Raw genomic sequence first — 24559 nt, forward strand, 5'->3', positions numbered from 1 at the left:
ACTACTACTTTTACTGTGTTTCGGATGGCACGTTAAACTGTAGGTCCCGGCTGTCATTGAACATCCTTGGCAGTCGTTACGGGTAGTCAGAAGCCAGTAAGTCTGACACCAGTCTAACCAAGGGGTATCGGGTTGCCCGGGTAACTGGGTTGAGGACGTCAGATAGGCAGTCGCTTCTTGTAAAGCACTGGTATTCAGCTGAATCTGGTTAGACTGGAAGCCGACCCCAACATCATCATCCTCCGAGCCTTTTCCCAACTATATTTTGAAGCCGACCCCAACATGGTTGGGAAAAAGGCTCGGAGGATAATGGATGTAATCGAATCGTACCAGTTTTGTTATTAAGACTAGTTGGTATGTTTTTAGCATACGTACTTTTTACACGCTTTTTATTAGCTTCACCTGTATGTTTGTATGTTTGTAGGTTTGTAACCGACTTCTTTGGGCGCGATTTTGACCCACTTTAAACGGCCAGATTTCGTTTAAACTTTGTAGATTTATTGAGGACCGATGACAATACACTAATTTGATAAAATTATTCCATTTTTAACCGACTTCCCAAAAAGGAGGAGGTTACACATACACATCGATTACTCCGAGGTTTATAGACCGATCTACGTGATTCTTTTTTTGTTCGACTCGGAATAGCTGCCAGTTGGTCCCATAGTCATCAGGTCAGGATCTGATGATGGAAACCCTGAGAAATCGAGGGCAACCTTCGAAAGTTGTAGGCATATATAGGGTAAAAACTTGACACTCAGGTGTACGCCTAAAAGCACTATTCAACTGTGAAGATTTGGAGCTGACTTGATGATGGAGACCAGAGAGGGTCCAGGGAACTCGACAACTGAATATGTAAACTACCTCGTGTTTGGGCTTAAATTATTTGTATTGACAAGACCTTTGCAACAGTGAAGGTTTGGAGCTGACCTGATGATGGAGACCAGAGAAAGTCGAGGGAACTCGACAACTGAATATGTAAACCTCGTGTTTGGGCTTAAACTATTTGTATTGACAAAACCTATGCAACAGTGAAGGTTGGGAGCTGACCTGATGATGGAGACCAGAGAAAGTCGAGGGAACTCGACAACTGAGTAAATAAACAAATAAACTGAATATGTAAAATACCTCGTTTGGACTTATATTCTTTGTATTGATGAGAACTTCCCACTTGTATGGATAGTGACAACTATTCGTAATATCACCCGTGTCGTCACGTCACGCACCAAATCCTCAACCATCAAGAGACCAACATCCAAAATATGTTTTTGTAAGACTTTAATATACCAGCTTAGAACAGTGCACAGATGAGGTTTTATTTATCATCACCCCATCTTGTGTACTAGTAGGTCAGCAGATCACCTAGTAGCTTAGCTAGGAAACAACAGTCGATAAGGCAGGACTCGTTGTTAATTTTTATTTCCAATAATTATCTTTAGCCGTTTTCTCTAATATTGTCAAATTTTTGTATACTAAAGAGAATTTTAATTCTACAAAACAAATAATAGTTTATAAAAAACTAAATCTACTTAAAAAAAAAAAAAAAAAAACAAACTAAAAAACAGAAAATGCAAAATATCTTGATTCCTTTAACTAACAAGGCTATAATACTAAAAATAGTTGCCAAAATAAGGCGAAAAATTTTTTTCGATCGTAAAGCACTCTCTGATGCTTCGCATCACGAGTCGTGCAATAGTTTAAAATTAAAAAGCTATTATAAATAATCCAAACTAAAAAGTAGAAAATAAATAATAGTTTAAAAAAACTAAAAAACACGCTTTTTATAGAAAACCGAACTAAAAATAGCAAATAAATTTTAATGAATTTAAATTAAGAAAATAGTGTTCAAAATATTTAAAAAAGCGTGGGGTGCATGGTGTCAATAGTTATAAATATTTTATTGACAGATATGAGTAGAGTGATTTTCATTTCGATATGACCTTAAAAAGCACCCCACGCTTTTTTAAATATTTTGAACACTATTTTCTTAATTTAAATTCATTAAAATTTATTTGCTATTTTTTAGTTCGGTTTTCTATAAAAAGCGTGTTTTTTAGTTTTTTTTAAACTATTATTTATTCCTATGTGTTCACCATAATAGGGCTTTCACACTGGTGGATTTTCTTCTCGGTTTTTCAAAGCGACAAACAAACAATGGACTTGGTAGGTACTGTAATTACTTTAAAAACCGCGCGAGATATGTTTGAAGAATGGAAAATCCGCTAGTATGATAGCACTGTGACTTCAATTAATTTCCATACCTATCTATTACCTACTTAGACCAAATATGTAATTCAGGTTTGGTTCACCTGAATTATTTGAGATGCTAAGTAATTAATAATTCATGCTCGTACCTGTTGTCAAGTGTTTTTCACTTTCTTTTTTTATCTATTTTTATGGACATTATCTAATCGATACCCACTTATACGTAATTTAGATTAGATAGTGAGAGATATTGGTAGATTTAAATGCATAGCGAGGTCAGTTGATGACCCAAAGACCGTTCCAGGGGGTTAATTGGTAATTAAAGTGGTAGATAATAATATACTTATAAACCACATTTATAATTAGCAATGGGCAGTAGCACGCACTTAGACATTAGAGAGATAATAAATTATTATAGTTTATAAATTATGATTACTAATAAATTTTATAAAGAGGAAAACTTTGTTTGTTTGTTTGTTTGTGATGGATAAACTAAAAAACTACTGAATCAATTTAAAAAATTCTTTCACCATTAGAAAGCTGCATTATCTGAGAGTAACACAGTTTATATTTTATATTTTTATCCCGGTACGGGCACGGGACGCGGGTAAACCCCCAGGAAAACGTAATAAATAATTATTAAAGGAATTCCTACCACAAAACCAGTTTATGTAATTTATTATCCTTTTCTTGTAAGTAGATTAAGGTCTCAGCTTAGTTTATATATATTGCAGTTTCAGAATGTTTCACATTCACTCTTGTATTTAAAACCAGCCTTCAGGCTTCAGTTACCACAATAAATAAACTGACATTTTGAAAAAAAAAACTTGTTTTTGGGGCCTTTCTTTGAGCGTTGGAGCTTCAGTATCACTTTCAAACAATTTTACAGCCTGTATTATCAAAATATATTTTGAAAAATATCAAGATTGTTTTAAAATACGAAAGTGTTAAGTGAGTATTCACTTACGCACTTGTGTTATCTGCATTACAAATAAATATCTTTCTAATCTAGTAATCTTTGTTTGTTTGATTGTGTATAATATAACGTGTAGATAGTGTTTTGTTCTCAAATTATATCATGGATTGGCAACGGGCAGTTGTTTTAAGGTAAGTAGATAAATTAAGTATTTTGGTTTATTGACACTCGGGAACAGTTATCCTAAGTGCACCTAACGGCCGATCATCATCCTCCGAGCCTTTTTCCCAATCATGTTGGGGTCGGCTTCCAGTCTAACCGGATTCAGCTGAGTACCAGTGCTTTACAAGAAGCGACTGCCTATCTGACCTCCTCAACCCAGTTACCCGGGCAACCCGATACCCCTTGGTTAGACTGGTGTCAGACTTACTGGCTTCTGACTACCCGTAACGACTGCCAAGGATGTTCAATGACAGCCGGGACCTACAGTTTAACGTGCCATCCGAAACACAGTCAATGATGTCTAAGATATACTTAGAAAGTACATACAAACTTAGAAAAGTTGCATTGGTACTTGCCTGACCTGGGATCGAACCCGCGCCCTCATACTTGAGAGGTTGGTCCTTTACCCACTAGGCCACCACGACTATCTAACGGCTGATCCTGATATTCAAACTGCTGTTGATTTGCCTAACAGAGATAGAAATGTTACGTTAGCCCCCCAAGCAAGATTTTTGAATTCCGATCTCTACTACTTATCTAAGCCAGGCCCCTCTTCTCCACTGGGCACTATGGGCAAGTGCCCAGGGCCCCGCGATCGAATGGGGCCCCCTAGTTCCTGCCACCCCGGTCCGCCCCGGGTGCCATATCTCGGGGGGTGCCATCTTGGTCGGCACATATCTGCACGACCAGGATGGCGCGGGCAGAAGGGACAAGTCACTAAGGGTGCCATTCTAATCTGCGAAGCCTAGGTTGACTACCAATTTAAAAAAAAAACCTACAACAGTGCATATGCGAGACATCGAGGCGGTCACCCCACTCAGTCCGACTGTCACCCTTCTCTTTGTATTTTTGCTTTTATCTGATTACTTAAATGAATTCCTCAAAGTTAGAAAAAAAATGTCTCTTCTTCATTTCTTATTTGTTCTACGCTTATTTTTTGAGTCCTCAATCTAGCAAAAAGTTAAAGCACTGAAGTAGCAAAAACAATTGACGCTCGCTTAAAATTTTCGCGGTTTCTTTTAATTTGTGCTTAATTCTGAGGTAAATTAGAGAGTCCTCAAAATAACAATAAAAAAAATTCACTTAACAGTGGATATTTCTAAGTTATTTAGGCGCTATTTGTAAGCGGAGGTGGAGGACTTTTGCGTCCCAAATGTCAAAAAATGTTGACCTCGCTACGCTCGCGCTGCTTCACTTTCTGGTCGCTTTTTTTTTAAACTTGTTTGAGTACTTTTGTGTTCCAAAACTCAACAATTTCGCGATCGCTGCGCTCGCGCCCTACACTTTACGGTGATTTTCTCTAAGAATCCTGAGCGATAGCGAGGGAATCAAAAGAGCACAAGGTGAAAAATCTTTTGCACACACGACACGTTACTTTTCATCCCACCTCATCGAGGAAATTTCTAAACTCAAAAAAAAAAATGGCACACATGGCAAATTAAATATCACCAGCATTTATTTCTATACTTTTTATTTACCTATTTAAATATTTTTTCATCCCACCATCTCGGAAAGAGTAGTTTTATCCTTTGATATCTGAGCGCAAAAGCCGTTTTTATCCTCTAGAGCGGCAAAGTGATTTGAATTTAGAACATCGTGTGCAATACTCCATTTGTGACAATCTTGATAAGACTTTTCAAACAAATACATATTAAACAAATAAAATACTGCTTAAAATAATTATTCAATTAATTAAGTAATTTTTATTATTGTTTTTACAAAGATTTTTAACGTCGTTTCATTTTTAAACTGAGTTTTCAAATAAATGAACTTTAATAGGTACTGCTTTTTAATTTGATACTCATATGTGCGCGCCATTTTGTTTTTTGCATTTAGTAATTTCCTCGATGAGGTGGGATGAAAAGTTACGTGTTGCACTCGAGTGCAAAGATTTTTCACCTTGAGCTCTTTTGATTCCCTCGCTATCGCTCAGGATTCTAATTAAAGCAACTTTGCACTCTTGTATAACAAATAACTATTTCGTCGTTTTCAGACGACGTCAAAATGAATGGTTTCATTAAATAAAAGAATTTTGATCGGTATTAACCAATGCCAACAGTTTGGAAATACTTAACTACTAGAAATATTTCAACCAATAAGGAATCGGCGAGCATAAGGTATCGATAGTCGGAAGCTAGTAGAACCGGTGGAACTTCATAAATGGTTTACTATGGCAAATGTGTAGATATGGAGTGCAGTAAAACCGCGGCCCCTAATTTTACATCCCTCAGTAGATGTAAAATTAGGGGCCGCGGGATTGTTAGAAAGTCTTACGGCATCCTTGGTATATAAAGGGCTTAAGAAGAAAGATTTTAGTCAGTAGGAGTCTGACACTCCCTCACGCTGAACCCGCAAAAAAAATAGATGTGAAATTAGTCTTAAAACAGTCCTTGCGACTACTAAGCCAAAATGCACTTAAAACTTGCACTTGAGGAAAAACAACGATTGGATTAGCACAATTAGACCTTGACTGAAACGCTAAATCATGTAGGATTTGCAGATCAATCGAAAAAAATATCATGGAACATAAGTACTCGTAGCTGGATTGGAAGTATTTGTGATAAAACTATAAAATACCTACTGAGAGATAACTAAATTGTTTGTCATAAGACTACACGCATCTTTGCCCCTCTAGCTAGTAGCAAAGAGAAAAGGTAAGGAGCCTGTGGCTAAGTAACAGCCGTACGGGTCAATCAATTTATTAAGTTTGCATCTTGTCATGACAAGACCCTCAGTGTTTCGGGAGGCACGTTTATTTAGTCCCAGTTGTCATTTGAACATCTTTGGCAGTCGTTACGAGAGTTCACAGGAGATAAGATAGCCAGAAGGACAAGATACCCCACGTTGTAATGGTCTATCTAATCCTCTTTAGTTATCAATAAAAAAATAAATTATGTAACCACTATCTCCATAATATCTTGGAAGATGATTTTGCTCTTTAAGATATCTATTTTTCAAGGCTATAAAGTTAGTGGGGGAGCAAAACAGTTGAGATGGATCTAAAAGTCATTGTTTTCTGATATGTATCGTATCCGTCGTTCATTTTCTTTGATAACATCAACAAACAGTTTTTCTTTTTCTTCTCTTTTGGGAGATATTACTAGAGCTGTTATCTCAATGAAATTGGACATGAGGCTTTCTTAATTCTTTATTTTTGTATACGATCTGGGCACTGATCACGAAAAGGTATAGCCCCAAGTTACATGCCAAACCCACAAGAAAAAAAAACGAGAGTATGAATATTAGGGGCCCTTAAATTAGTAACCAGTATTTAATTAGTAGCTCCTGAGGGAACAAAGATGGGGGTAAAACTCCCTTAAACACGTAAAGGCTAGTAGAACCCTGTTGGAAACTTTAGTGAGATTATTTGATTCACAGCACTTTGCTGGCGGTGTCATGGTGTGCTGAGGACCTGACCTTCCCACCAGGGTTCAAGTTTGGAGCTGCTACAGCCGCTTTTCAGGTCGAAGGTGCCTGGAATGTTAGTGGTAAGTTTGAAGGGAAATAAGTACTAACGGTACTTATTAGCGGTTTAAAAAGTTACTTACTTTACATATTCCCTTTTAGTAGAACTAAGAAATTCGTTTTGGCATAATACTTTTTTGGAGATTGCAGAATGATATTTCCTCTCATCATTAAATCACAAGTCTAGAAGTAGGAAAGTAGTCTTACTTAGAAAACTATAAAATGGTGCATCTTTGTCTTATAGAAACAGCTCAAGTATCCATGAGAAATATATTGGTATTCTTCTATTTACAGACAAAGGTGAGAGCAAATGGGACAGGTTTTGCCATGAGTTTCCTCATAAGATTCAGGATCGCAGCAATGGAGACGTCGCCTGCGACTCTTATCATCAGTGGAAGAGAGACATTGAAATGGCTGAGGAGTTAGGTCTGCACTTCTACAGGTAAGGAAACGCCTTAAAAAAAAATAGCTTGGACAAATAGTATTCTTGTAATTACATAGAGGTAGAGCTACATCTATAAACTAAACGATATGATCCATACTCCGACAAAATTCCGACTCTTTTGATAAGATTCAACTTTCTGCAAAACAAAACACATGTTGACCAGGGAAACAAAATAAATAGCAAGCATCTCCTTAATTTTTCTTGAACCCTTGCTTTCTAATTTTCCAGCAAAGAATTATTCAAATGTCTAAAGACCAACTTCATTTAATAGGTACAGTAAATGAGGTAACGGCTCGTCAAACAATGAATATCTATTGCTAATTTCTTTATTTCATTCAAGGTTCTCTGTATCATGGACTCGTCTGCTCCCGTCGGGTTTCGCTAACCACATCAGTGAGGATGGCACGAGGTACTACAACAACCTGATCGACGGTCTACTGGAGAAGGGCATTGAACCCTTCGTGACGTTGTACCATTGGGACTTGCCGCAAAGTCTACAGGATCTTGGTAAGTTTAAATATGTGATTAGCAGCTTGTACGGTAATAATTTAGATGTTGTCTTGAATTTGGTCACCATAGGAGATCTCTATTTTCAAAAACTTGAAATCGTCAACAATCGTCCTCAAAGAGTTCTTTGTCAAATATCATATTCAAAATCTTTATTGCGCACTAAGTAGGTATAAAAGGATTTTATAAATAGGTACGTTCTTAGAACTTAGTGGCCTAGGCCACGTTAAGCCAGTGTAATTTATCCACTAGGAACTTTAAATCTACCAGTAATGATGATACTGAATGTCCTGAACGCAAAAAGTAACCTTACAATTTTCTAGAGTAAGTCTCAAAAAACTCACTTTTCCAACTTGATTCTTGCAGGTGGCTGGACAAACCCTCTCGTAGCAGACTGGTTCGCAGACTACGCAAGAATAGTGTTCACTCTCTTCGGCGACCGAGTGAAGTGGTGGATCACCATTAACGAGCCCATCGTCATATGTGATGTGGTGTACAATTCTGGTATAATGGCGCCACCCATCATCAGCCCGGAGACTGGGGCTTACTTGTGCAATAAGAATGTTATGATGGCTCATGCTAGGGCTTATAGGATTTACGATGAAGAGTTTAGACCGAAGTATCAGGGTAAGTTGGAGTATATTGGAGCCTCACATAGAATACATTATGCGATCCATTCCTATTCTGAATGGATCAAAGAAATATACTTAATGTTCTCGGAGCGCATGAGTAAAGTTTAAATGTAAGTTTTTTTGCCAGGTAAAGTGTCAGTAGCTAACCACCACATTTGGTTCGACCCTCTAACACCAGCTGATGCAGAACTTGCAGAATTGGCTAGACAAAACGCTGTAAGTAAATTAACGACTATCGATTAATGGTATACAATATTGACGCGTTGAACTACCTTGCCTTTTTTTGGATGGTAAATTGTTTTTCCTGCTCTATATGGAGCGGAACATAGCTTTTTTTTTAACACATTCATATTCGTTCTACAGTTCTCAGTACCTACTATAAATACTACAAACTTTTCAACTAATCCCGCAGAACCGACAGGTCTTTTTTGACCTAGCATAGTTTAATTTTTTTAAGGCAAGATCCAGAAAACCTCAAATATGACGTTAAATATTTTCAGGTCGGCAGATATGCTCATCCTATCTACTCCAAGACAGGTGGCTGGCCAGTATCCATAGAGAAGGCTCTTGAAGAGGTCAGCTTAAAGAGAGGGTACTCCAAGTCTTCGCTACCAGCATTCACTCAAGAGGAGATTGAGTTTGTCAGAGGTAATTAACAAACAGATGTATGAGCTAGATGATGATGATGATGAAGTAGCAAAGTGGGATAAAATTATCTACAGATAAATTGCTATTTCACTACATAGCATAAAACAAAGTTGCCTATATTTGATGTGTTTTTTTAATAGATAGAGCAATTGAAGAGGAAGGTTTATACATATATAACAACATCCAATGAATAGCATTGCAGAAGCCGGGGCAGGTCGCTAATTTTGTATAATAAGCGAGCTTCGAGCTACGAGCTTTGGAAAAATATGTTTTTGTTTTTTTTTTTTATGTTTTTGTTGTTATTGAAAGGAGCAGTTTTATGTACATTATTTATTTTATAATGTACATTGTTATATGTACCTTATTTATTTTCCGTATAATTATGTTCTTCTAAATATTCTCAGGAACTTACGATTTCTACGCAATGAACCACTACACGAGCCGTTTGATCCGCAAGGCGAGGGAGGGCGAGACTTTCAACTTCTGGCCGTTTGCCGACTGCATAGACCTCGGTGCGAAGGTTCAGAAGCAGGAGGATTGGGATGTTACTTCTACTTTCTGGTTCTTTGTGAGTGAATTTTTGTCTATAAGATTTTTTGCAGAAAATGATGGGAATATAAAAAAGAAAATTGGAGGCATATTTCAATAATTATTTGTCGCCAAATCTTTAAGTTTTGTTGAGGACTGCTAATTCTCAGCTAGATGAGAATTTCCTGGTTCTTCCAAAAGTACCAGCCCAGAAGAGAACGTCACATCACAAGAATATTGACGTGAATTTACTTTTCCGCAATAACGTGCGTAGCATTAGCGAAACGAACAGCCTTGCTTACCCTTTCATCGATAGCACATATGACTTGATAAGACAGACTTCTTATAGTTTCAAACGTTCAAACATTGATATTCTAAAACCCGTTAAAAAGTAATCTCGTTCTTCCAGATTCACCCTGAAGGTATTCGCAGACAGCTAGCCTGGTTGAAGCAGCAGTATGGAGATGTAGAGTTCATCATCACGGAGAACGGTTTCCCAACAGACGAGGGGATCCATGACCCGATCAGGATCAAGTACTACAAGGCTTATTTGAAACAGGTAAGCATTGAGTTACTATTGATCCTACATTGGTTACATTGTGAAGTAATCTTTTGACTTTGAAAGTGATCCTTGATTTTCGGTGTTTCTTCTCAAGATAGTCAGATAGGGAATACCGACTTCATCTCGCTTTTGAAGAGTCGTCTGTCGTCTTTACTGCTAGGAACAATGAAGTGTCAGTATGACGAGTGACAGGGAAAAATGGAAGCGGAAAACTTATTGCGACGACCCCAAATAAAATTGGGAGCAGGGCAGGAGGAAGAAAAGGAACAATGAGAGAGATTTTTCAATTCTGAACGTTAATAGGATTTAGGCTGAATCTAATAAACTTTTTTTTAATTTTAAATTATTACAGGTTTTGTTGGCGATTAAAGAAGATGGCGTAAACTTGACCGGATATACGGCTTGGTCCCTGATGGATAACTTCGAATGGAGTGACGGATATGCGTAAGTATTCTTGCAACACAATAGAATAATAAGATGATCATCAAGAGTAGTTCAGAATCAGACATAATTCCTCGAATTAATGGTATTGAAATTGATCAAGTTTTTGACCACAACTAAGTATTTTCACTGTTTCGGCCGTGGGACCATCTTTAATGTTGTATCCTTTTCGATATCTCTTTACGTAGGACCCATATAATTATAAAAGCCTTCCTGTTCCTGAGTAATTTAGAGATTGAATTAGTAGTCTCCAAAGTGGTGTTTAAAATCGGCTTTCTTTAATTTTCAGCACAAAATTCGGCTTATATCAGGTAGACTACAATGACCCACATCGCACGCGCACCCCGCGCGACTCGGCGCGGTTTTATAAGAACTTGATCAAGACCTACATTTTAGATAACGGTGCTACACAGGACGAGCTTTAAGCTGTGATATTGTTAATGTTTTTGTGTTATTTATGTAAATAAACTTAAAAAGTAATGGTGTAATTTCTTTTTATATTTTTGTAACCACGAATAAAATACATTTTTCATTGCCACAAAGTCTACTGACTCATACGCATAAGCACGTATAAGTGCCTGCTTTAAAAAATCGAGTTAGTACCCTGATAGATAGAAAAAAGCTGAAAAGCGTCATATAACTGTTGAAGGGTCAGATGGTTTCATGCTGCTTTTTAGATTTCTCTCACCTGCCATGCCTTTCGAAACACGAAGAATAGCATTATGACATAGATAGTTACCCATCCACGGATCTACCGAAGCTTCACTAAGATCGATAAGCTCGTGGGGCTGTTATGTAGCCACGAGCACCTCAATTAGGTTCCAGATAGTTACCTACCTATATCGAAACAAAAAATACAAAAGTCTGATTTTAAATATTTATTAACATTAAAGCCTTTGTACAATTCTTATCTATACTACTTGTACCTTTTTTGTATCTTTGTACCCTGAAAGGTCGGTAGGTATATCAAGCGAGTGGCTACTGATAATATCACTGTAGTAACGCGCAGACGCACGAGGCGTGCGCTTACGCATAGGATCTGAGAAGTCCACTTCATATAGCCCGAATTTGACCCTGGAACAAAAAAAAGAAACAAATATGAGAGGTTACAAATTGGTGAGATTACAATCAGAAATTACATGAGACCTTAACCTCATTATCATTAGTATCACAGGCCTCCTTTCACACGTATTGAGCATTAATCACCACGCTTGCTCAAGGCAGATTTGTGAATAACTTTAGTAATAAATAAGTTGGGACCTTTTTTTTTTCCAACGACTTCAAAAATCATCAAATGACTCCTCCCGCTGTGGGTTAGCAGCGGTGAGGGAGTGTCAGACTCTTACTGACTAAAAACCGTCGTGTTCCGTCGTAGGCCTTTTATGTACCAGGGCCGCGGTAACTCTTTCGAACAATCCTGCAGCCCAAGTTGGGTCCCTGAGTCACCATTTCCGTGATAGGGCTGGACTCCCTTAGTAGAACATACGTAACTACATATTTAAATCTGTATGTACTACTTAATGTAATAAAGGGAACTCATTTTTTTGTTTGTCTCCTTGTAGGTACACTAAAGGCTCCAGCCGCTCCAAGTACATACATTACCGATTTAAAAAATTCTGTCACTTTTGTGAAGCTACCCATACTGTCCCCAAGTAACGTAGGCTATACACGTGTGAGATTGCGAGAAAAATCTAGTGAGCTATTTAATTCTTTAGCTGTTCATAAATAGAAAGGAAAGCAATCTTACGCCAATCCATCTCCCCATTCGAAGTTATCCATAAGAGTCCACGCGCAGTAGCCTGTCACATTCAGACCATCTTCTTTTACTGCCAGCAGAATCTGTAACCAGAATATTCAAGAGTTTAGAACATCATCATCATCATCATCTCAGCCATAGGACGTCCTCTGCTGAACATAGGCCTCCCCGTTAGATCTCCACAGATACCTGTTGGAGGCGACCTGCATCCAGCGTTTAGAAGAATCTCAATAGAATAGAACAGAAGAGAAGAATAGAATACTTACCTAGGTATCGTTTATTTCTAAGCACATAGTACATACCTAGAGGTTTTACTTTAGATAAATATTGTTTCACATAGGTACACTACCATTGCTATACCTACATTAAAAAGTAATTAGAATACATATTACATACCCTCAAAATACTAAACATTTACTTTAAGAGAATTTAATGGGACTAATTCAGTAATGACTTTTGAAAAAAAATGTGAGAAAGCGTCGCGGCATTTTAGAAAATTGATTAGGTACCTGTTTTCTGTTTGCGAGAGCGTGTAGAATAATTTTACTTAGACAAGTTTATTGAAAGCATATGTTTGTAACAAAATTATAGAACAACCCTTTGTAACTTTGTAACAATTTGATGTTTGTATCATTACATTTGCGAGGGCCTCGCATCGCAATGGTAATGATACTCGCAGCGAGGGAGCACAGCGCCAACTATCGGAGAATTAAGTGTACTTTGTTTTGTGTTTTTAAAACTCGGTTTATTCTGGTGATAGTTCGACTTTTCTTATTTTAATATCTGTTGAAAATTGGCACAAATCCGTGCCAATTTAAAGTTTTCCGTGCCAATATACTTAAGTGCACATACTTCTGCACTAAAAAGTTTGTTTGAATGGTTCAATATTAAGGACTAATGATATAATATGATTTGAAAAATGTCATCAGTGTTAAATAGTTAATTTACAAAGGAAAGCTGTATACTTTTTCTATCTGATTATGTCCGAAAACAAGCGTAAAACCTCCCAAATGCACGTTACCTCATTTGCTCAACAGATGGCGTTGCTCCGTGTTGTGCGAAACCTGCATCGCGGTATGGTTACGTTACAAGAGTTCAATAAGGCAAACTCGGGCTTGTTGGCTGTATACTCTATGAATGTACATATTTGCATAAATAAGCAATTGAAATAATTTTTGTAATAACCCTGTGGACGCTATGGGGTTATAATCAAACTCAAAATATTTATTTGCTTTTAAGGCTCTAATATCAGGGGCTCAATTTGTGCTCATTTAATAACGTGTCAATTTTGTATCTATCTATGTTGAGCTTGTTAACTCGAATATCAAAGTTAAAGAGATAGAGATAAAATCCGCAAATACAGTTAGAGGCTAACTAAACTAAAAAAACTTTATTTTGATAGTTAATCAAGGACTGCTCTTCCATTATGCAAAACGTTGTCAGTATTAAATAGTTAATTTACCGAGGAATTCTACGGGCTTATTTCTATCTAATTATTATTCTATTTGAAAACAAGCATAAAACCATAATTGTAAGAAAAATATAAGTATTTCAAGTGTAGCAGGCTAGCACTTCAAAGTCAAAAACGTTTCAAATGAGGGATTTTCTTTTTATTTTTTTAAGTATTTTACTAGCTGATGACTAGATGGCGCTGACCTAGGTACGTGAATGTGAGGAACGGAACGTCATATTATTATCTTATCAACGTCATATAATTTTCAGGTCGTGTAACGAAACGTTTTTGTTATCAACATTAAAAAAAAAACAGAAAATAGGGATTAAAATGGAATAAAAGGAGAAAATAAGTCAGTTAAATTATTATCCGAATGTCCTGAGAGATTTTGATACCAATTTGTCCAGGAATCAGAATTTCTTGGTTCTCAGCTCAAAGGGATCGGTGCAACGTTTTTATTTTGAGAAACTCACCTGCTCTAAATGATCCTTGTAATACTGAATCCTCTCCTGGTCATCAAGTCCTCCTGCGGTTGAGATGCCGTTCTCCGTTATAATAATCTCCAAGTCACCATATTGCTGCTTCATCCAGTTGAGCTGACGACGAAAACCTTCAGGGAATACCTGCGGATAGAATAGCAAGAAATTCGTTCTAGAATTTAGCTATTTATGTTTTAAAAATATCGGTCTACTGCCATTGTTTTTATGTTACATGGTAATCAGTATCTTTAACTCTAAAAGGTACAAAAAGAAGGGTTATACCCTTTTTTTTTAACGATGTCAAAAATCATCAAATGACCCCTCCCGCTATGGGTTAGCAGCGGCGAGGGAGTGTCAGACTCTTACTGACTAAAAACCGTCGTGTTCCGTCATAGGCCTTTTATGTACCAGGGCTGCGGTATCTCTTTCGAACAACCCGCAGCCCCGGCAGGCCTTGGCCCTACTGGGCCCCGCTGAAGAAGGGTTATACCTAAGTTTGGCTTTTATGCGTATTTGTGTGTCTGTTTGTAGCGTTGTAGCTCATAAACAGACGAACCGATTTGAATGCAGTTTCAATGGGTAAAAGCCGGTATTCCGGCCGTGGTCTCTAGATATATTACGTCGATATCAGCTCAACCGTTTTAAGATTATCAGCTATTTTGTCAATCGAACCGTGGACATTTAATATCGAAATCAGCTTAAGCCTTTTGAAGTTATTGGCTATCTTGTCAATCGCATATTCTTTCCAAAGAAAAACTTACATAAAACCAAAAAGACTCAGCAACGGGCCAATCTTCCTGCTTCTCAATGATGGCGTTGAGATCAATACAGTCTCCAAGAGGCCAGGCTGTGAACTTCTCACCTTCCCTCGCCTTACGGATTAACCTGGTCGTGTAGTAATTCATTGCGAAGTAGTCATATGTTCCTGTAAGGGAAAACTGTTGTTACCTTTGTGGAAACACAGGAAGATCGAGTTAAAGTGTCATCATTTATTTAATTTTTTGTGTTTGTGTGTACTTTCTAAGTATATCTCGGACATCAATGGCTGATAAAAAGGTGAAGGAAAAACATCTTGAGGAAACCTGGACTATTAAGTCTGAAATCACCAACCCTCATTGAGCAAGCGTGGTGATTAATGCTCAATCCTTCTTCGTGTGAGAGGAAGCCGCAGCCCAGCAGTGGGACGATAAAAAGGCTGTAACATTTTGATAAGTAACCACTATGATGCTGAGGTTCAAGATGAGCCAGCAAACTCAGCTTTCTTGGGGCCAAAGTCAGTTGCGACTGCGGGATTGTTAGAAAAAGTTACCGCTGTCCTGGTACATATGGGGCTCAAGAAGGAACTACGGTTCCATGATCAAGATTTTACACTAGAATTAAAACCTTATATCAGAACACGCTAAATACTATATGAGAAAAGCTCTAAAAGTCAAGTCTCAAGTTAAATTAAAGGACATTGTCTTTACTCGAAAATGACGTTCAGACCCCTGCACAATATTGCAAAGATTTATACATGCTTGTTAAATGTCAAGAATAAATTTACCCTTCATAAGCTCAATCTCTTCCTGTGTAAAAGCTGGTAACGAAGACTTGGAGTATCCTCTCTTTAAGCTGACCTCCTCAAGGACTTTCTCTATGGAAGGCGGCCAGCCGCCTGCTTTGGAGTAGATGGGATGGGCGTATCTGCCATTCTAGAAAACCAAATTAGATTTATGCAAACAGGTTTGTCTAATCAGATGCAGCTGAGTACCAGTGTTCTACAAGGAACGACTGCCTATCTGAGCTCCTCAACCCAGTACCCCCTGGTAAGTCTTTCTGGCTTTTGACTATGTGTAAAGACTGCCAAAGATGTCCAAATGACAGCCGGGACTTAACAGTTTATTTCGCCTTCCAAATCACGGAAGAACTTGTCACCCCTCCAGGAACTGACCGCGCGGAGCATTGCTTACCCTTATGATCGATTGGTCCGCGAGGCTTTGATTTAGATAGAGCTACGAGCTTCTTTTTACATATTTTTCAGGCAAAATATAGTACTCACACTGTTCTGTCTTGCCAACTCTGCCAATTCTATGTGCTCCTCCGTTGAGTCGTATGGTTCAAACCATACCATTTGGTTTGCTAATGATACCTTGCCTGTGGTAAAAATAAGTAATTACATATTTAAGTATATATGTACATATATGTGGCATCCATAAATAATCATAATTAAAAATAAATAAAGCTTATTTGAACGAAGTAATGAAGGCGACTACTGAAAGAATATATTTGAGTATATTTGATATAGTTATCGGCACGAATCTTGAGCTCTGACCTACATCTGCGCAGAAGTGATTTATTAGCAAAGAACCAATCCCGAGTGACGGCTATGACGCGATGCACTGCGGGCCAATCACCGCTTTAGCCCGCCCCCGCGCCTCACTTCATACTACAAAAGGGACCCAATAAATTAGTTCTGCGCAGGTGAAGGTCAGAGCTCTAGATTCGTGCCGATAACTATAGCCCATTTATTGAGAAACGCTAGAGAGTTCTCAAGTTCTCATGGGACCCGGGTAAAATCACTAATGAAAACAATCCTGACCTGTCTTTTAAACCTTACCTTTAGATTGACCATCAAAAAGGCCAATAGGTACTCAAGTATTATATTAACTCATCTTAAATGTTGGTTATTCTAGAATTGATATAAATAACACTTCCTTCCTCAACAATCCTTACCATGATATTTCGGCTTAAATTCCTGGTCATACAGTCTCCAAGCTTTTGCGTGGGCCAGCAAAGCGTATTTATTGCACAGATAAGCCCCAACTTCTGGGCTGTATATTAAGGGGGCGAACCGTCCCGAGTTGTAGACCCCGTCGCAGAAGACCAGAGGCTCGTTGATGGTGATCCAGACCTTCACCCGGTCTCCGAAAAGGGTGTAAGCGACGCGGGCGTAGTCTACGAACCAGTCCACTATGAGAGGGTTGGCCCAGCCACCTGAAAAATATGATTGTGTTATTATATAATGGAAGCTGCAGTTTTGTTGTAATTTACTTGCGATGACACATTTATTTCTTACTACCCTATGTTCATTCCTATGAATGCATTACCTTAGGGTATTCCGTTTATATGTATACTCTTTTATGAACTCCCACACAAACTCCCTTATGTACTCTCCTTTAATCTGCAACTATAACCTCCCCCTATAAACTCTCCCTGTACTCTCTTTTGGATTCCCTTATTTACTTCTTCATGTACCTCCTCCCCCCCACCTACTGCCTTATCTAGTCCTTCGTGTATCCCTTATATTCATGTACTAAATGTTGAGCGTAATGGGTATCGAACCCAACACAATCAAGTCAGCAGTACAGCATGGAGTCATCACAAAATATTATAGTACTTTAGCAAGGAGTTCTGCCTGAAATCTTACCAAGATCCTGAAGCGACTGTGGTAAGTCCCAGTGGTATATGGTCACCATGGGTTGTATGCCCTTCTCCAGAAGACCATCGATCAGGTTGTTGTAGTAGTTCTTGCCTTCCTCATTGATTATGTTCGGGAAACCAGACGGGAGGATACGGGACCAGGATAGAGAAAATCTGAAAATATAGCAAAATTTTGGATGTAGGTATTTGACTATTTGATTTGCTATGAGATGCTTTAGAAGAATCATACAATGCTTAGTTGTTCATCCTAAAAGATCCGAACTTTCGGAGGTCCTTAAGTCCTTATGGCGAGAGTCCCAGCATGTAATTGCACACACAGTTTGCAATTTCGCAGTAATTTCAGAAAAAATCGCAGTCAAATCGTTACTGTTTTGCTATATCCATTAGACCAGAAGAAATACTTGTGTCAACTTGTGTGGGTCACAGTGCCGACATCTCGCCTTTAGAAGATTTTTTGTTATCAACATTTTCATGTCTCTACATATATTATCTGGATACTAATAAGTCCAATTGATCCATATAGTGTGACACATGCTGAGCTGGACTCCCATTCGGTGCAAGCGTAAGACACTGCGCCACGCCGTTAATTTTTGTATTTTATGTTTGTCTTTCTACCCACTTCTTGTTTTGTTTTATTTCTTATTGTGTATCTTTATGGTGTCTTGTCGTTTGTCCGAATAAATGTTTTATCTATCTATCTATCTATCTATCATATATGTAAAAGTTACCTATAAAAATGTAGTCCTAACTCTTCCGCCATTTCGATATCCCTCTTCCATTGATGATAGGAGTCACAAGCGACGTCCCCATTGGTCAGATCCTTGATTCTGGTTGGATCTTCATGAACATAACGGTCCCACGTGTTTTCACTTTTACCTGGAAAATTATGACTCTTTCATCACCATCATGATCATCAGCCTTGCTGGGCAAAGGCCTAGTCTCACACAAAGAAGCGTAGAGCGTTAATCCTCCTAAGAATTTAAAGAAATAGGATGAACAATAAAAAAGTTGATAAGATCTTACGACTGCCAATGCGTCTGAAATCGTGGAAACAAAAATAGAACAGAAAAAAAATTTACTTAGTTTGACAAAATCTAAACAAAATCAAAATCATTTATTCAAATTTGGCTGCAAAACAGCATTTTTTTAAAGTCAGGAATTTTCAAAAGACAGCCCCCAAAAACGCCCATCCTTCACCACTTCCTGTGTGTTTTTGTTAAGAAGAAGTGGCGCAAGAAACTCCCCAGCACCAAATTGATGGTCAATCTCACCTCCTTCATTCCAGGCTCCCTCCACTTGATAGGAGGCTGTAGCTGCTCCAAATATGAACCCGGGTGGGAAACTCAGGTCCTGAGTACTACACGCCCCCGCTAACACAGCACTAGGGAAATACAAGTTCCATTCAATCATTATCCTTAAACTGCTGGGTATTTTTTTTGTTCCTTTATTTCAGGTAAATAGGGAACTTACAACATGCAATAGATAAATAATAAAATATACAAAAATAAATAAAAATAACCACTTATATTGTTGACATGAGTAGGCGGTCTTGTGTTGCACTGCGTGGTGTCGCGTAACCTACCACGGAAATGATGGAACAGGACTTAAAGTACCTAATGTAGGTAAAGTAAAGGCCTCTTCCCACACAAAGTCATGATTATCAACCAATTTGATCAAGCTCATAAATCCGTATCCGGGAGATAAATAGAGCACTACTATTTAGGCACATTCGTGATCTCCCTAGCCTTTTCCCAAGTATCAATATAGTTACATTCTGCATCTGGTTAGACTGGAAGCCGACCTATTGAGGTCGGCTTCTGTCGGTCGGCAGCTGAGTACCAGTATTTAACAAGAAGCGACTGCCTATCTGACCTCCTCAACCCAATTACCCGGGCAACCCGATACCCCTTTGTAAGACTGTCTGTCAGACTTACTGATTAGATGTTAAACATCATACCCATTGTTTATTGAAGCAAGAAGGTAATTTGTCTTACCGTGCACGAGTTGTTTAGACAGACACAGTCTAAAATAACATTGATAAGATTAATATGACAGTAATAAATCCTGCTAGTACTATTTGTTCTTTGTATATTAAGTATATCAAAACTAATCTTGCATTCCGGTGTGGATTATAATATGTAAATAACTGTTTCTTGCGGGTTTTACTCGCGTCTCGAGATAATACTCACCCACTCAGTATTTACTCGGACAAATTAAAGACTTTTTAAATAAATTCAATCATTCATGCGACGATGTCCTCCTAGCCGATTATCGGCTATGGCGGCTGTTCTCATGTATGAACTCTCCGATGCACGGGTGTATCAATCACCAACTTCCAGACTCGGGGGTGCATTGTGAATGTTTTCTACAACCCCCAAAGCTAAGTATTTCGGCCAGACCCGGGAATCGAACCCGAGATATCGTGCTCAGCAGTCGCGCTACCAACAGCTAGGCCAACGAGGCAGTGTCATTCATATAACGGTTGCATGATAAGCGGCTCTCGCTCGTGCTCGCAACACTGACCCAGGAGTACGAGCTTTGAGTTGTGGCGTTTCCACAGTAGTGCCGTGAAGCGCAGTAAACAGGCTTGAACATAAATGTGGATAGTTTTTACGGGGTTCACGCGCATTCACGCCTATTCCCAGATCCCAGAGAATCTCCTCTCCCATATTCCTCGATGAGTGTCTGTATTGCCATGAATTCACAGCATTAATGTGGAGCCAAAATGACGTCACAACCGCGCAGCATTTTTGCTACACGGAATGTGTCGTGCGCTCAGTCTTGATACGCGCGGAAAATCCACCAGTGTAAAAGCATTGCTGTTACGATTCGATAAAACTGAAGATAAAGAGAGAGAGTTGAGCTTATGCAACTACTCGACAGGAGATTACCAATAGGCTTGCCACGTGCTTCGTTATCAATCGACACTTCAAATCATCTAGGTATTTGTCAAAGCATTTCTGTAATCTTTATCGTATATATCTGCTTGTAAACATTTGAAAAATCCATCAACACCTATGTATTACTTATTACTTATGGATAATAATAATGGTTCCGAAAAACAAATTAATCTCCAGCGATATGTGGCCGACTATTATTCTAATTAACCAGCGTTATAATGAATTACCGACAAAATATCGAAAACATAAACGACAAAAAATATCAATTTTAACTACAAATATGAGCAGGTACAAATAACTTTTTCTCCTAAAGAAAATTCGATCTTCGAGTAATAAAACTAAAGTTCCGACTAAAATACTGAACTTCCGACAAAATTACTAAGTTACCGACAACAGAGGTTTTGACAAAATAATCATATTTTTACAACTTGCATGAACTGTTATAATTTCTATTGTTGGTTATTAAATTTATTTTTTAACTCTCAATAATAATGAAAATACGCCCCGCAGGGCATCTGAGGTGGATGACGGGGAGTAGCGACCCCGCGGGGCTATATATCCGAGTGCTCCAGCCCCGCAGGGCATCTGAGGCGGATGACGGGGAGTAGCGACCCCGCGGGGCTATATATCCGAGTGCTCCAGGGAGAGTATACTGTCCCCCATCTCCGGCCTGCCGGAGTGAAGCATGACGGGGGATAGGTCTCCCGCCTCTTGGCTTGCCTTCATCGGCCGGTCAGAGTGGAGTCGCTAGAGCAGGGTTAACAGCCCACTCGGAGGGTAGGTGCCTCGTGGTAAGTGGCGAGTGGGCCGGTGATGCTGGACCCACAGGGAGCGCGTGATCTGCGTTTAAAGTCCGCCGAGGTATCCTCACCCTTCAGCCGCTCATGTACCTGTTGCCCTCTTGTTGCGATTTAGCGACTGATTCCCGGGGGCCCAGTAAGTGAGTTGGCGAGTCTCCACCTGCCATTTTTACGTGTATTTATTACATTGTTATCGGCAGGTGCCATAGTTCCCGTAGTTTCCCCATTCCTAGTCCACTAGCATCCCATCACAATAGCCCAAGTAGTTTTATCCATAGTTAGCAATAGTTTAGCACAGAACCGGGGATTGTCCTTGGGTACATTTCTATACTGTATACAGGGATAATCGTCGGTTTTGTGTCACCATTTCATTAAAGTTGTCTCAAAAGGGCTTCAGCATGTTGGCTTCGGCCCCACGTTCGCCTCCCAAAAATCCGGGACTCTATAGTCCCGAGGTCTGGTAGAGACATACAAAATAATGAAAATACCTCAACAGTTTGGCACACGCGATCGGGTTCGGGTCGCATTCAACTGTTTTCGTGTGCAAGTTCGAAAGATCCGAGCGCAGTGCGTTTGCAACGACCGACGCTTGCATGTAACGTCTGTTTATGTTAAGAAAATAAATAGTTTTTTGTTGCTTTTGCTTTCGTATTTTCACTAATATAACTATTAAATGTACTAAGGAAACTACTAACTTACTATCTATTAAGGAAACTTAGTATTGTTACGAAATATGGATGAGGTACCCGTGTACCGTTCTGGATCGGAGGAAGAGGAGGGAGCTGGTTCATCAATACCGGTGAAGAAGAATCGTCGAAACAAAAGTTGGGTGTTGATTAAATGCCTACGACATTCGAAGGTTGCCCTTGATTTCTCAGGGTTTCCATCATTAGATCCTGACCTGATGACTATGGGACCAACTGGCAGCTATTCCACGTCGAACAAAAAAAGAATCACGTAAATCGGTTTATAAACCTCGGCGTAATCGATGTACACACATAGAAAAAAATACATTCCGGCCGAATTGAGAACTTCCTCCTTTTTGGGAAGTCGGTTAAAAAAACATACCGGCCGAATTGAGATTCTCCTCCTTTTTGGGAAATCGATTAACAATATTCTAGGAAACCAAAATCTACTTGGTTTTAGATTAAAGCGTAAATACTACTTTAATTCACAGCCGGGACCTACAGTTTAACGTGCCATCCGAAACACAGCCAATGGTGTCTAAGATATACTTAGAAAGTACATACAAACTTAGAAAAGTTGCATTGGTACTTGCCTGACCTGGGATCGAACCCGCGCCCTCGTACTTGAGGTTGGTCCTTTACCCACTAGGCAAGCATACCCATGGTAAATAAAATTCATGATAAATGAAGCAAGTATAAGTTATTATTACAAGTACATTTTTATATTTTTTAAAAGTATTGTTTAACCACTGAGAATAATATTTTCAGTATAATGTTATAGTTAAAATGGCACCAAGTCTATGAAATATGAAAGGTAATTTATGAATTAATAGTAGGCAAGTAAAGATTAAAAAATACAAAGCATAGTTTTCAGTAGAACGTAATTTATACTGGTAGAAAAGTATTATAGCAACAAACAGTGATGTTTATTTTTCGAAGACTTTAGTATCTCATTCGGTCGTTTCGTAATTTTTATTCGGAGAAAAGTAGTCGGAAAGTCAGTATTTTAGTCAGTAGCTTTAGTATTTTGAGTAAGGGCAATTCTTATTTTTTTGTCGGAGCTTTTATTACTAGCCATTACTTATTTCGCATCAAAAAATGATAGGGCTCTGAAATTACAGGGTATTTTGTTGTCATGTCAACTTACCGTCTTCAAATAGGAGGACGAAAACGAAGAGATTTAAGTAATACGTATTTTGAAAGTTTGCACACTTCAGATTAAACAGTAGGAAGACAGTTGGCCGATGGTAGGATTTTTTCTAAAGAAAATCGTGAATTCAATTCAATCAAAGATGTACCTAGTCGATCTGTTACCAGCTAAATACCTGACCATTGTTGCGTGCGTACTACCATTTATTTCCGTACTGATTTATGAGCCCGAACAAACTGTCAGATGACTAAAAGTTTGCAGTGTTCGACTTAAACGAGTTTATGCCGAATTTATTTACGTTAGAATTGACTTTCAAAAGCACTGAAAAGTAGAAGAAATTAGTTGAAATCTTTTAGTTACGAATTTAACATTGACTTTAAAATATAATAAAAAAAGAAATATCAAAAAAAAGACTGAACTGGAATCTTAATTAATTTAATTAAAAAACGCGTCTCCTATTTATTTTCTTCTTTAATTAATTTATTTTTCTTAACAAAAAAATCTTCACTCACCTAAATACAACTACTCCAAACCAATCCATGACTCAAGTACTTATATCAATTTCAAACTCTTTGCAATGTCACTATAAGTGCATCTTTTGTTATTTTCCTTAAAATTGCATACAAAGTGCTGAGAGGCGTTATGTCACCTCAGTGGCGTAGCGTGGGTACCTGCCGCCCGGGGCAGTTGTCGATTTTGCCGCCCCTTCCCGTGTATTTTTTTTAACAAGTGTTACTGGCCGTTTGTCATTTTTAACCGACTTCAAAAAAAGGGATTCTTTTTTTGTATCGACGTTAAAAATCATCAAATGGCCCTTCCCGCTTTGGGTTAGCAGCGGTGAGGAAGTGTCAGACTCTTACTGACTAAAAACCGTCGTGTTCCGTCGAAGGCCTTTTATGTTCCAGAACCGCGGTAACTCTTTCGAACAACCCGCAACTAGCCGCAGTAGACTTTTCTTTTATATCTTTGTTACTTGATTTCTTAAAGGTTTTAAAATTCTTTTAGGTACGCAGGCTAGCGAAGTAGGTACCTATAAGTATATATGAAATTGAAATAATTTAAGAAGCGGGGCTACTTTAAACTGTTTAACAAATTAATTTAATTTACGGCACTAACACTTAAACTAGTTTCCATGGAACTATACCTAAGCGTGAAATTTGGCTTGTATCTAGGTAGGTATTGCTTATAGCATTCAAGTTTATCTAAACCAGTGGTTCTTAACCTTTTAGTCATGAGGGACCACTTTAACTAAAGTTTGTCTTGCCGGGGACCACCTCATCGGTTTACCTAAATTAGCACTCTGCTAAACGCATGTCGGCAGTTGTGTAGGTAAGCAAATGCAAA

At 38.5% G+C, this 24559-nt stretch overlaps 2 protein-coding genes across 2 annotated transcripts in view; one reads left to right on the plus strand and one right to left on the minus strand.

Moving 5' to 3' along the window:
• Window positions 1-3168: 3168 nt before the first annotated feature.
• LOC124641146 (myrosinase 1-like) lies at window positions 3169-11059 on the plus strand. The gene is made up of 11 exons (XM_047179137.1): window positions 3169-3312; window positions 6722-6831; window positions 7103-7250; window positions 7594-7760; window positions 8127-8387; window positions 8520-8608; window positions 8893-9040; window positions 9445-9608; window positions 9978-10127; window positions 10483-10574; window positions 10861-11059. Exons 1-11 carry the CDS (start codon window positions 3284-3286, stop codon window positions 10994-10996), a joined length of 1494 nt encoding a protein of 497 aa, XP_047035093.1. The 5' UTR covers window positions 3169-3283; the 3' UTR covers window positions 10997-11059.
• Window positions 11060-11434: 375 nt separating this feature from the next.
• The window catches only part of LOC124641142 (myrosinase 1-like), a 28550-nt gene continuing 15425 nt past the window's right edge, over window positions 11435-24559 (minus strand). The window contains exons 11-20 of the mRNA XM_047179133.1: window positions 18951-19060; window positions 18408-18555; window positions 17666-17832; window positions 16972-17232; window positions 16298-16392; window positions 15803-15950; window positions 15021-15184; window positions 14254-14403; window positions 12319-12410; window positions 11435-11645 (exon numbers count right to left, since the gene is read on the minus strand). Coding sequence (XP_047035089.1) covers window positions 11483-11645; window positions 12319-12410; window positions 14254-14403; window positions 15021-15184; window positions 15803-15950; window positions 16298-16392; window positions 16972-17232; window positions 17666-17832; window positions 18408-18555; window positions 18951-19060 — 1498 coding nt within the window. The 3' untranslated portion in view covers window positions 11435-11482. The remainder of the gene's footprint in view (window positions 11646-12318; window positions 12411-14253; window positions 14404-15020; window positions 15185-15802; window positions 15951-16297; window positions 16393-16971; window positions 17233-17665; window positions 17833-18407; window positions 18556-18950; window positions 19061-24559) is intronic.

The sequence above is a fragment of the Helicoverpa zea genome, chromosome 22, assembly GCF_022581195.2.
Source record: "Helicoverpa zea isolate HzStark_Cry1AcR chromosome 22, ilHelZeax1.1, whole genome shotgun sequence".
Lineage (NCBI taxonomy): Eukaryota > Metazoa > Arthropoda > Insecta > Lepidoptera > Noctuidae > Helicoverpa > Helicoverpa zea.

Coding starts and splice junctions, on each gene's coding strand:
- LOC124641146 (XM_047179137.1), top strand. CDS start 3,284: ATGGATTGGCAACGGGCAGTTGTTTTAAG. Junction 8,609..8,892: donor AATTGGCTAGACAAAACGCT/GTAAGTAAATTA, acceptor AAATATTTTCAG/GTCGGCAGATATGCTCATCC. Junction 10,128..10,482: donor ACAAGGCTTATTTGAAACAG/GTAAGCATTGAG, acceptor AAATTATTACAG/GTTTTGTTGGCGATTAAAGA.